Raw genomic sequence first — 13,843 nt, 5'->3', positions numbered from 1 at the left:
TGTTAGTGTGTTAGCGTGACGGAGCGTGTTAGTGTGTTAGCGTGACGGAGCGTGTTAGTGTGTTGGCGTGACAGCACGTTAGCATGACATCACCTTACAGTGTTGAGCATGTTAGCATGACAGAGTATTTTAACATGACGGAAAGTGTTAACATATTAGCAAAACAGCGTGTTAGTAGAACAATGTCCTGCAGTGTTAGCAGAGCATGTTAATACGTTAGCATGACAGAGTGTGTTAGCATGACAACGTGTTAACATGCTAGCATGACAGAGCGTGTTAGTGTGACAGCACCCTGCATGGTGGTTGGCAGTGTCCCCGTGGACGTAGCTGCCATCCCCACACTGGGTTGTTACGTTTGGCAGGTATAGCAGACCCTCTGCCCGAGCATGGCTGTCACAGAGAACTCGACAGACAAGGGCAGGAAGCGTAGATGAGGTGTTGGTCTGTGTTCCTCTTACTGACGGATAATTCCTTCTGCCTTTAGCTTTGGAAGCAGAGAGGGCAGCCGGGAAGTAGCACACACCTAAACTTAATTTGTGCCTCGTCCTGACCACTGGCCTAGAGGCTCCAAAAGAGAGTGCGCTCTTCTGTGCGTTGGCAAGTGGCCGCTGTTTACAGTTTGCAAATTAGGAAAGTGTCATCCTCTCCTTTTTTCCCCGGAGAATACCAAATGGCGTACTTTTTAACTTAGCTACAAATAGTGGATGCTGCACGTGCTGGTTTCACGTGGGGTTTTTTGGTTTGTTTGTTTTAAAAAACTGCTTTATGAAGCCTGCTGGATTAAATAAAATGAGGAGAGTCGAAGGAATTTGCTTGTTATACTTTTAATGGTGAATTTTTACCACTTTGAGCTCTCTCCCGAAGTTCCTTTTTAAAAAGGGATATTTAAAGCCCGACTTCTGTGGTGATTTGCTTTACATTCAGAACAATGAGGTAAAAATAACTGATTGGTCAACATGTCAGTGACATCTTCCTCAGTATAAACTCCTGGTGACTTCCTGTGTCAGCCAGTGTGAGGTAAGCCGTCTACAGCTTACCGCTCCCGCTAATTACAACTAGAAACTCTGCACGTCATTTAGAACCAGCCCCCAGTGACTCTGGAAAGTAAGCAATGGGCATTTAACAACAACAACAAACCCTGCGGAAGAAGGGCCTGACGATCTGCTTCCGTCAAGATCACAGCCAAAGCAGCCCCCTGGGGCAGTTCTCCTCTGTCCTGTAGGGTTACAGGGAGTCGGAATGGACTGGATGACAACGGGTTTGGTTAATGTGCTTTCTTCATCTGAGTGGGGATTATAGGACTTTTCCTTTAGTATTCCTTAAACTCACGTCTCCATTTTATATACTTTTTACATATGGTATATTTACAATTGTTTTTAAATTATTGGCCTTTTTATATACTAAAAAATAACCAACAAGGAAGTATTGAGAAGGAAAGTAAATCTGATTCACAATAACAACATTATGATTAAATATATAAACTAGCTAAGAATGCTTAAAAAAAGTTGCAGCAGTGTATCGACGGAACTGTCGAATATTCAAGAGGACATGAAGCAAGAGATATCATTGCTGATGTCAAATGGGTCTTGGCTGAAAGCAGAGAATACTAGAAAGATGTTTACCTGTGTTTTATTGACTATGCAAAGGCATTCAACGGTGTGGATCATAACCAATTATGGACATTATGAAGAATGGGAATTCCAGATCACTGAATTGTACTTATGAGAAACCTGTACTACCCCAAGAGGCAGTCATTCATACAGAACAAGGGGATACTGCGTGATTTAAAATCAGGAAATGTGTGCGTCAGGGTTGTATCCTTTCACCCTACTTATTCAGTCTGTATGCTGAGCAAATAATCCGAGAAGCCAGACTGTATGAAGAGGAACATGACATCAGAATGGGAGGAGGACTCATTAACAACCTGCGTTATGCAGATGACACAGCCTTGCTTGCTAAAAGAAAAGAGAACTTGAAGCCCTTAGTGATGATGATCAAAGACTACATCCTTCAGTATGGATGACACTTCAACGTAAAGAGAACAAAAATCCTCGCAACTGGACCTATAAACAACATCATGATAAATGGCGAAAAGATTGAAGGTGTCACAGATTTCATTTTACTTGGATCCACAATCAACACCATGGAAGCAGCAGTCAAGAAATCAAAAGACGCATTGCGTTGGGCAAATCTGCTGCAAAAGATCTGTTTAAAGTGTTAAAAGCAAAGATGTCACTTTGAGGACTAAGCTGCACCTGACCCAAGCCATGATATTCTTGATTGCCTCATATGCATGTGAAAGCTGGACTATGAATAAGGAAGACTGAAGAAGAATTGATGCCTTTGAACTATGGTGTTGGCAAAGAATACTGAATAGACCATGGACTGCTGGAAGAATGACCAAGTCTGTCTCGGAAGAAGTACAGCCAGAATGCTCCTTAGAAGCAAGGATGGCGAGACTTCATCTCACGTACTTTGGACATCTTATTGGGAGGGACCAGTCCCTGGAGAAGGAGATCATGCTTGGTAAAGTAGATGGTCAGCAAAAATGAGGAAACCCTCAACAAGATGGATTGACACAGTGGCTGCAACAATGGGCTCAAACGTAACAACGATTGTGAGGATGGTGCAGGACCGGGCAGTGTTTCACTCTGTTGTACATGGGGTCACCATGAGTCCGGACTGACTTGACTGCACCCAACAAGAACAGCTAAGAATGTATTGGATATCCACATAGAAAATTCCATAAAACTTTACTGAGTGATATGAAAGAAAGCTTGAATAAATTAAGGATATAAATTCTCCCTAAATTAAACCATAAATTTAACACAATGTTGACAAAATGGTTTTAAAGATCAACTGGAGTTATGTGTGTGTGTGTTCTTGAAGATTTATAGGAGTTCCTGATATATCTTTGATAATAGTCCTTTTTGGTTGATACCCCCTCCGCTCCCTGCCCTATCCTGGTACTTAGCTAGGTTTCCAGTTCAGTTATGATGGGTATTTTCTCCTTTTCCTTTTCTTTTTAATACAACAAACTTCACCAGAGTTATTTGTCATCTTTACTACACTTACCTCTTTCAGTGTCTGTTGGATTTTTTGTCTCCTTATTTAACCTCATGATCCAAAACTGTTTTCATCATGGATATTTTTATGGCAAACCTTCTGAAGCCTTATATGCCTGAGAATGCTTTTTTTCACGCACTTATATTTAAATGGCAGTTTGGCTAGATGTAAAATTCTAGATTCTCAGTTCTTTTCCTTCAATAAATTTAAATATACTATTGCGTTGTTTTCCTGTATCCTGTGTTAATCTGATTTCTGTTCCTTTAAATGTGATACGCTTTCTCTTTCTGGAAGCTTTCATAATTTTCTTGGTCTTTGGTATTCTTAGGAGCCCTGGTGGTTAAGCCCTTGGCTGCTAACTGGAAGGTCAGTGGTTTGAACCTACCAGCCACTCTGCACGAGAAAGGTGACCGTCTACTTCCATAAAGATTACAGCCTTGGAAACCCTATGGAGCAATTCTGCTCTGTCCTGTAGGGTCACTATGAGTCAGAATCAACTTGAGGGCAATGGGTTTGGTTTTGAGTTTGATATCCTTCAATTTCACTACAATCTAGCTAATTTACAAGTATTCTTCATCTGTAAAACGTATGATAATACCTCACAGAATATTGTAAGGATTAAACAAAATAATCTGCATAAAGCACTTAGAATAATGCCTGCCAAGTAGTAAGCACTAACTAGGTATTAGCCGCTGTGTTTATTATTATAATTATTATATCCAGTTTTGTGAATTTTGGAGTCGTTTTCATTTCCTCTGGTTGCCTGCTTTTTAAAGACCTTTTGTGCTTATTCCAGAATTTGGTCAGCTGTAAATCTGTTCCTATTGGCTATTTTTTCTCTTCACTTTAGGTAGAATACTGTACATTGTGGGTGAGATATTAGGCAGACTCTAGATTGTTATCTTTCTCTGAAGAGTGTTTGGTTCTGTTCTTGCAGAGAGTTAAATTGATCTTGTGGAGGCTTGTTTGTAGGACTAGTCTCTTTTGGCTTTGTTTTTAATCCTGGGATTAGATTCTTAACTAAGACACAGCCTCTCTGGGGTTTCAGTGGAAAGCCCAAGGTGCCTACCAGACCCTTCTAATTTGGCGGGACTTGATCTCCCTCTCTGTCTTCATAGAGGAGGCAGATGTTGAAACCTCTCCTGAGCACTTTCAGCCTTTTAGCTACTGTTTTCCGCTGCAATCGTTGGTGTCCCGTCCTGTGGGCGTGCAGTTTAGGAGTCAGCCCAGGACTTAGGAAAGTTGACACGCAGATTTTGAGGCCTTCTCCGTCCTTGGTAGCCTCCTTTCCAAGTCTCGCTCCCTCAACTTCCCAGCAGCCTTGAATTCCAATCTCTGAGGAAGACTACTGCTTTTTATCTGAGGCTATCCCTGTGTGCTGTGCGAACCGAGGACACCCTTGGGAGGGGCCGGGTCAAGGGGGGCCCATGCAGAGTCACTGCCTCCTCAAGACCACACCCCTCCAGTTCCTGCCTGCTGGTTTGCTCTTTGGTGCCTTGTTGTATTTTGTCCAGAGCTTATGATTTTTATTGGCAAGAGTGTTAGCCTGACACAAATTATTCTGTCATTACTGGAAACCAGAAGCCCAATCAATAAATGCATTATAGATAAAAAGACAAACATAACAAAATAGCCTGGCTCACACGGGCCTCAGACTCGGAAATGAGTTTCCTGTAGGTGGTTGTTATCCATCGAGGGAGCTGATTTACGCGAACGACTCATAGGAGCCGGGGGAGTGTGTGTGGGCTGGCGGGTGCAGAGGCGTGGGAGCAGGGCGAGTGGAGGTACCTGGAGGTGCAGTGAGCAGCGGACGGAGCCCCTGGGCGGCGTACAGTCAGTACCGCCCTGCGTGCAGCGAACCCGGCCCTCACTGTTATTGAATCTTTTGCTGTCCACTGAACACGGCTCGTCCTTGTGCTCACCCTCCCCAGGGTCCCTTGTCCTTCGTCAGCCTTCCTCCACGTCTCATTTCCGACCGGTGCTGCAGGTAGACACATTTTGTAGACAGCGTTAGTATTTGCTTTGTGCATATGTTTTTGAGACGTCATTCGTAATTTTAAAAGCAGTGAGTTAATCGTTTCACATTTCTCCTACTAGAAACACTGCGTTGCCTTTCATTGTGTTACCATTGACTCTGCCCTGCTGTGTTCCAAGTAGCCCTGACAGGAAAAAAAGGCCATTTCCTCCTCCTCTGAGCACACGGGATACCGGGTACGCTCTCCCAGCTTGGGGAGGCTGGCCTGCAGAGAGGACGCCTCTCACCTCCGGCTGTGGTGGCCCCGGGATAATTAAAATGCTAGTATTGACTGGGCTTTTGTCTTCACCCACATATCTCTTTTGTGTGCCTTGAGGTTCTTCTTTCATTCCTTGTTACTCTCCCCAGCTCACTTTCTTATGGGGAAAAAAAAAATAAATGGAAGTCCAGTCCGCCCCGTTGTTTCGTTGGGCAGCTTGGTTTATGAGCATCTCAGCCCCACTCCCCAGTGACTCGCCTTTATGTGGCTGCAAACTCATTTCTTTACTTTCTCCTGAAAACTTACTGTTGTAGCCCTATAGCCCCTTCAACAGGCGGGTGATGAAATTTTCTCCATAAACCCGAAAGCTGCCAGAATTAAGAAAATCTGGGCTTCATTTTCTGCTGGCAGCCCGCATCCCTACCTTTAGCTCCTTATTCTCCCTGCCGGGCTGCTGCATGTTCGGGAACGTCTCCGTTTGTGTGATTCGTTGTCTCCTTTTCCTGCAGGTTTTGCATGCAGAAATGTGTCCGTCTGGTGCCAGGAGTCACACTGGATTTGATAGAAAAGTAAGTAAGACTTTTCAGCTCTTGAGGCTTTCTGGGTCTGAGGGACATATTTCCCTTTTTTTCTTAGGTTTTCAGAAGTGTTATCGGTCAACGCAGGGATGGTTCCCTTTCCTCTGGGCGCGTTCTTAGTTCTCTGACTAAGACCACGCTTGCGATAGCTGTCTCGGTGCTTCGCGCAGGGGATAGCTGAGTTTGGGGCCGTATTCAAAGTAAAAATAAAAACCTGAATTCTTTTAAAAATGTAAAAACACTCCAAACACTAAGCCAAAGCAAGAAAAACTATTGCTCTACACGCAAACCATGTCTGCCTTCCCTGACTAAAGGAGCTGTTATCACAGCTTACCTTCTGCGTTGTTTTCTCAAACTTCCCACGCCCCCAGTTGTCCGTCTCACGGCAAACTCATTTCCGAAGCTGAATCATAAAGTGACAAGTGTCAGTCAGAAGTTGTCCCTCGTGAAGCATTCTCATCATGCGTGTCTTACGTGCTCCTTCCCCGCCATCTGACCAGCTTGCCTTTTTCTTGTTGGAACCTCTCTGGAGCTGAAATGATGACTCTGAATTTGACCTGCCTTTTTGTTGTTGTTTGTGTGTTCATTTTATTCCTCTTGACTCATCTTGATTCGTTTAGACAGGATGGAAAATTATGGCGTTGTTTTGAAACCTTCTGCCCTGAATCCCATGTCTTCTAGAATTAACATACAAGATAATGGTTTTCAATGTTATACAAAATCACGTGTTTAAACAGCCAAGGCCTAGGTTTAGTTAAATGAGATAGGAAAAGCAAGCCTGCTTCTAGGTTTCTCTCCTGGGGAGTGACCTGCCTGGCATATAAGGGAAAGCATACGCGAATAGGATACCTAGACGCCCATCAGCAGGGAAGCAGTGTGTGAGTTACGGCACAGGCCTTGGTGGAAATCTCACTAAGTGCAAACAGAAAGAATGCAGTAGCTGCCCTTGTTTTCACGTGGACCAGGCCACCAGACACGTCATTGAGAGAAAAATGCGAATTGATTCTGATACACACGGTAGGATACCAAGAGTCTTTCAAGAATAACGCAAGACTGGGCGTCAGTGCACTTAAACAATACACCTGTGGTTACCTCGGGGGAGTGGAATTTGTAGGAAGGAGAGGGGAACAGCAGTGTCAAGGGACTTTGGCTTTTTCTGTCTTGTTTAATTTTTTTTTTACAAGAATATAATCATATAAAATACATGTGTAAATAAATTTAAGAGAAAGAATCCACAAAATAAAACGAGCACCTGAAAACACCTCCCAGATGGCTTCTCTTTTCAGCTCTTGGTTTACGCATCTAAGGAAACATGTGTGGCTGCTGAGCTTCCTTGCTTAAGGGAGCTTTTGTTCTCGAGCAAAACGGGGTGGCTGTGACCAGAGAGAATCAGGCACCATTGATGGGTGCCAGCGGGGCACGTGGAAGGTCTGACAGGACCTCCGCTCAAGACTGCGGCTTCATTACCACAAAGCCAGCCCAGGGCTGACCGTGATTTCAAAACTGTTTTTAGAAAGCACAGCCTGTGGAGGCAGGTGGTACCAGATTGAGGTGTGTTGATAGATTTAGGGGACGGCAAGCTGGATTTGAAGTGTCAGGGAATTGTGCGGGTCCTGATTGAGAACCAGTGGTAGAGCTGAACCCAAGGGAGCTATTATTAACGTCACGTGGCCCAGCACAGATGACATGGCAGCAGTGGGGCTTGCAGGTGGGGTTCTGTCGTGGTGGGTGCGCACGGTCTGCCCCGGTGCTCACGGTGTCAGTTACGGCTCAAATTCCATCTCCCCCACGGTGTATCATGGGACACACACAGTAAGCTGTCTTGTTCTTCTTGTAAACCTGCCAGTTGAGTACATGCTGCATGCCAGGCACACGCCTTTGCTGACTCTACAGATAGGGGGCCATTGTGTCACCTGGTGACAAATGATGGCGAGGGTGCTGCTGTTGACCAGGTAGGGAAAACCAGTCATCCGGGGGGTGTCCTTCCTCTTCCCATCCACTCTCTGCCTTTCCTTCTTACCAGGGCTTGCTTGTCAGGGAGTCGGGACGAGGGCCCGTGCTGCAGAGAAGCCGAGGGGCTGGGTGCAGTGTGGTCTGTCGTGGACAGTCCTCCACTTGTGCCCCTGTCCTCGTCCGACTCTTCCAGTTCTCTTCTGGAGGTGGAACTGGGCTACTGCCGCCCGGTGAGAGATGCCGTCCCATGTTCTAAGCTGGGCTTCCTGGGTGATGAGACACAGACATCTCAGAGGACTGTTCCTTAGAACACTGTTAGTGAAGCTGAACACACAGTGAGGTCCCTGAGAGCGCCGCCCGGGAAAGATTTTCTAAACAATAAAAAATAAAGGACCACGTGATCTGCTGGTCAGCCCAATCTGCTTGGTTTGGTTCCTTGACAAGATTTCAGAGTTTTATAAAGCTGTTCTGTCAGAACTCAATTTAGGCTCTATCTTGTGAGTTTTTATCTCCCTTTCTATTTCTTAAGTCATAAAACTCTCTACTACCTAACATGTATTTATACACCCCTATGCGTATGTGTATATAGACATAACCAAATAAACCATATCCGTTTAAATTTCAACAAAGCTGCATTTTATCATAACCAGGTTGCTCGTGTTGGCTCATCAGACGGTTCTTGGTTAAAAATGTCTCTGATTCCTTTTCTTGCCTCATGTGAATATTTCCAGTTGATTTGGATGCAGGCAGTTCTAGTCCTCCGTGAGCTCTGCCTCAGCCTCCATCTTCATGGCGCCGTGAGGTCTGAAATCTCGGTCCTCAAATGCCCCGCTGTGTGTGTCCCATCCCCTCCTGGTCACTCAGCACGGCCACAACCACTCCGAACTGTGCTTGGTTCACGTGACTGAGCCATGTGAGCCCAGACGCCTGCCCGTATCCCCAGACTCTTGAGTAAAGAGAGCCGTTAAAAAATCAGTGAGCTTAAAAAATTATTTTAAAGTTCTTTAGTCAACCCGCCTCATTTTTCTGAAAAGGAACCTGGAGTTTATTTAGTTTGGTTCAGCTTCCTGAATGGCATTTTACGCTTGGTTAGTGCTGAGATGGCCTAGAGGCCAGGTCTCTGGTCAACCTGTCTGTGGTCCTGTCCACCACACACGGCTTCTGAAGCTGCCCTTGAACGAGACTTTGCCGTCGGGCTGACCTGCTCCTGTCCTGTCCTTTCCCCAGGCTTAAAGTGGGGAAAGCAACCCCACCCAAAGCACCAGCCACAAAGAAAACGATTGGTGAGATGGACTTCCTCGAAATGTGACGTGTTTGCTCTCTGGAAGACACTGCTAAGAGAATGAAGAAAAGACAGGCTACAGACTTAGAGAAAATATTTGCTAATCACATATCGAACAAAGGACTTCTATCTAGAATATGTAAAGGTATCTCAAAACTCAAAAAAAAAGGGAAACTCAAGTTAAAAATGAGCAAAAACTGTGAAGAGATAGTTCACCAAAGAGGATTTGAGGACGGCAGCTAAGCACATGAGGATTATTGGCCATGAGGTGAATGCAGATCAAAACCATGGTGGTTGGGGCACGGTCCACAGATCTATACAGATGTCAAAATTCATAGAACTGCACACCCAGAAAAGTCAATTTACTATATGACAACTTAAAAAATAAAATGAATACGTAGTGTGTGTGTTGGGGAACACTAGAAGAGAGTACAGGCCCAAATGACTATCTTAGTCCCCGAGTGCTGCTGTAACAGAAATACCACAAGTGGGCGGCTTTAACAAACAGAAATTTATTTTCTCACAGTTTAGGAGGCTAGAAATCCAAACACAGGGTGCTGACTCTAGGGGAAGGCTTTCTCTGTGTTGGCTCTGGGGGAAGGTCCTTCTCTCTTGTTCCTGGGCTCCTTGGTGATCTTCATGTGGCATGGCATCTGTCCTCCCCCATTTCTGCTTTGCCAGGTACTTGTTTAATCTCTTCTGTATCTCAGAAGAGATTGACTTCAGACACACCCAACGTTAATCCTGCCTCATTAATATAATGAAGAAAACCCATTCCCAAATGGGATTATAACCACAGGTATAGGGGTTAGGATTTACAACACATATTTTTAGGGGCATAATTCAGTCCATAACAATGACTAAAGTCAATTGCTTTCCTGTATTCCAACAATGAAAAACTGGAGTTTGAAAATTAAAAATATGATACCATTTACATTAGCACCAAAAACCTTAAATACTTAAGTATAAATCTAACAAAATATGTGTAATATCTATATGGGGATAATTTAAAAACCCTGATCAAAGATATGAAAGATTGAAATAAATGGAGAGGGATTCTATGTTCATGGATAGGAAGACTCAGTATTATTAAGGTGTCATTTCTTCCCAATGTGGTCTATAGACTCAATGTGTAAAAATGACATGGTGGCAGCATCCGACCTCCTCTAACTTCACAAAGGGGAAGGGGAACCAAGAGCAACTACCCAAGGCCAATTCCTATGAGGTGGAGGTCAGACACGCCTCCACCCTCCAAACTTTTTACCAATTCTCACACCAACCGTCCCTCCCACAGCACTCTCTACTTCTCTTCTGGATTCAATAATTCATTGCAATGACTGCACAGAACTCACAGACCATACTTACAGTTATGGGGTTTATTAGGGAAGTAACAGGTTACAGGACCAGGAACACTTAAGATACAGTTCTTCCATAAGGGCAGCTTCTTCTCAGCCATGCCTGCAGGCAGGCCTCTCCCTGGTCCTTGGTCTCTCAGCCCAGCCCCTGCGCTGTTTGGGCAAGTGTTACAAAGCTCTTTAGCTCCGCCAATAAACGCTCAGGGGCAACACACTCTGCCAGTAAGCCTCAGCCCAAAGGTGCTCAGCTCTCTCACTCCATGGGTCTGTAAGGCTACCTCCACCGACAACTGCCTGGAAGCACCCTACTCCACCAGCAAGCCTCCTGCCCGAAGGTACTCAGCTCTCTTGCTCTGTGGGCCAGGAAGCCCACTGTGCTGTCTTGCGCTGATTTCCTGGTTCTGCTGCCTCTGCTGCCACTGCTTCTCGCCATCTCTCGCCGTCCTCCGTGTTACAACTCTCTCTGTCTCCCGAGTCTAGGAATCTCTTAGTGCAGGGACCCCAGGTCCAAAGGACGCACTCCACTCCTGGCTCTTCTGTCTTGATTGTAGTAAGGTCTCCCCTTTCCGCATCTGGGATGGCTCATTTTAAGCCTAGTGGGATGGCAAAACTAACCAATCCCCTTGTTAGTGTCCCATACACCTTGTTTGCATGATCCCACCCCCACAAGGGTGCCATGCACCTTATTTGTATTGTTAGCAAGCTATCTAATCCACTTGGTGGGCCACAAGCACCTTATTTGCATAGTCCCATCCAGTCATTTGGTGGGAATTAAAAAGACTACAGCTAGAAGGGCTATATTGAGTAATTCACTGCACCACACAATGCAATCCCAGTTAAAATCCCAGCAAGTTATTTTGTGGATATCGACAAACTGATTCTAAAGTTTATACGGAAAGGCAAAAGACCCAGAGTAACCAACACAATACTGAAAGGAACAAAGTCAGGGGATTGATGCTCCCTGACTTCAAGACTTACTATAAAGCTACAGTGGTCAAGACAGATTGCTGTTGGTGAAAGTACAGACAAATTGACCAATGGAACAGAATAAAGAGCCGAGAAATAGACCCACTCAAGTATAGTCAGCTGATCTTTGATAAAGAAGCAAAGGCAATTCAGTGGAGAAAGGAGTCTTTTCGACAGGTGGTGCTGGAACAACTGAACATCCCCATGCCCAAATAAATAAATAAATAAAATAACCAGACACGACCTTACGCCTTCACAGACATTAACTCAAAATCGAGTATGGACTTACCTGTGTACAACGCCAAGCTGTAAAACTTCTAGAAAATAGCATAGAAGAAAATCTAGGTTATTTTAAGTTTAGTGATGACTTTTTAGATACAACACCAAAAGCATGGTCCATGAAAGCAAAAATTGATAAAACATGATAAATATTATAAACTTTTGTTCTGCAAAAAAAACATTGTTAGAATGAAAGGAGAAGCCACAGGCTGGGAGAAAATACTTGTAAAACATGCATCTGATAAAGGGCTTGTACCCAAAATATACAAAGAAGTCTTAAAACTGAACAAAAAGAAAACAACCCAATTAAAAAATGAACAAGTAAATCTAAACAGCCACCTCGCCAAAGAAGATATACAGCTGGCAAATAAGCACATGAAAAGATGTTCAGCATCATCTGCCACGCGGCAACTGCAAAACAAAACAATGAGATACCACTACACACCTGTTAGAGTGTCTAAAATTCAGAACACTGACAACATCAAATGCTGACGAGGATATGGAGCAGCAGGAACTCTCATTCATTGCTGGTGGAAATGCAAAATGGTACAGCCACTTGGAGAGTCTGGCAGTTTCTTATAAAGCTAAAGTTAGGCTTACCGTACAATCCCAGAAATTGTGCTCCTTGGTTTTACCAGTATGACTTGAAAAGTGATATCCATGCAAAAACCTGCACACAAATGTTTACAGCATCTTTATTCATAATTGCCAAAACTTGGAGGCAACCAGAATGTCCTTGAATAGGTGAATGGATAAGCAAACTGTGGTGCATCTGTACAATGGAGCTCTCAAGCCATGAAGAGACATGGAGGAACCCAAAGTGCATGCTGCTGAATGAAAGAAGCCAGCCTGAAAAGGCTACATACTGCATGATTCCAACTGTAGGACATTCCAGAAAAGGCAGAACTATGGAGACCATGAAAAGATCAGTGACTGTCGGGCTCAGGACGAGGGGGGATGAATCAGTGGAGCACAGGGGATTCTTAGGGCAGTGAAACTCTTCTATATGATACTGTGATGGTAGACATATGATATTATGCATTTGTCAAAACCTATAGGACTGTACAACACAAAGAGTGAACCCTGATATAAACTAGGACTCTGTTAATAACAATGTATCAATGTTGGTTCATCAGTTGTAACAAATGTACGGCAAGAATGTGAGATGTTAATAACAGGAGAAACCGTGTGTATGGAGAGGAGAGGGCGTATGAGAACTCTACTTTCTGCTCAGTTTTTCTGTAAAACTGAAAAGCTCTAAAAAATAAAGTCTATTAAAAATAAAAACATCGGAAGACAGCATAGGCCAGAAGGACCAACTGCATCGGAGAGATGGCTGTTCCTTCGGATGGCAGAGGGCTGGAGAAGCAGTGGGTGGAAATCAGGGCAGAATTGGAGAGAGAGGTCGTCTTTCTACGAAGTATGCTGGGTGTTGCTTCCTGGGAAAATACCTTCACTCTTATTATTAGAACTAGTCAGTGAGGATTGAAAAATAGCAGTAAACACGCTTCCATCGAAACCATTAACGATTTTAGTGTTTTTATCATGACTTCAGAGTTTGCCGCTATTAGTGCTCTTCAGAAACACTAAATATTCACACGCACACACACACACACACACACACACACACACACCAACTCTAAATCGCTTCGTCGGAGGCCTGGAAGAGCTGGGCTGTACCTTTTTGGTATGTTGTCCTCTGCTTTACTGCTTTTCTCCATCCCCTGTGCCAAATTATGTTACAAAGTTGATTAAATGCTAAAAAGTTGTTTTTATTTTTAATGTTTGAAAGAAGAGCATAAGTAGCTGTTATTAACAGTAGACAGTTTTTAAAATGCATCCTGATTGAGGAGTTTGAGGCCAGATGTGGTGGAAAGAATTTGGCTTTGGAGTCAGATGGCCTGTCTGTCCTGGCCTCACCCCTCGCTAGCCGCTCTCGTTTGGGCGCGCTCCTTCCTTCCACGGCCACTTCCTGTCATGAGAAATAGCCATCTCAGGGGTCTCGTCTGGGGAAACGTACTAGGGACCTCATGCTCTCCAACAGGGAACCACCTCCCCTCTCCACCTGGGGGATGCCTCCCCTCTGTACCATGGGGACCACCTCCCCTCTCCACCTGGGGGACCACCTCC

The 13,843-nt window shown here is 44.4% G+C and overlaps 1 protein-coding gene across 1 annotated transcript in view; it reads left to right on the top strand.

Annotated features, from left to right (window-relative positions):
* The window catches only part of RPTOR (regulatory associated protein of MTOR complex 1), a 425,613-nt gene that overhangs the window by 253,046 nt on the left and 158,724 nt on the right, over positions 1-13,843 (top strand). Inside the window, 1 exon segment of the mRNA XM_023729162.1 lies at positions 5,810-5,869. Within this exon segment, the coding sequence (XP_023584930.1) occupies positions 5,810-5,869 (60 nt within the window).

Source organism: Trichechus manatus, unplaced genomic scaffold, assembly GCF_000243295.1.
Source record: "Trichechus manatus latirostris isolate Lorelei unplaced genomic scaffold, TriManLat1.0 scaffold00028, whole genome shotgun sequence".
In the NCBI taxonomy this organism is placed as follows: Eukaryota; Metazoa; Chordata; class Mammalia; order Sirenia; family Trichechidae; genus Trichechus; species Trichechus manatus.
Note: the sequence above shows the minus strand (reverse complement) of the source record. Positions and strands in the feature narration are given on the sequence as shown.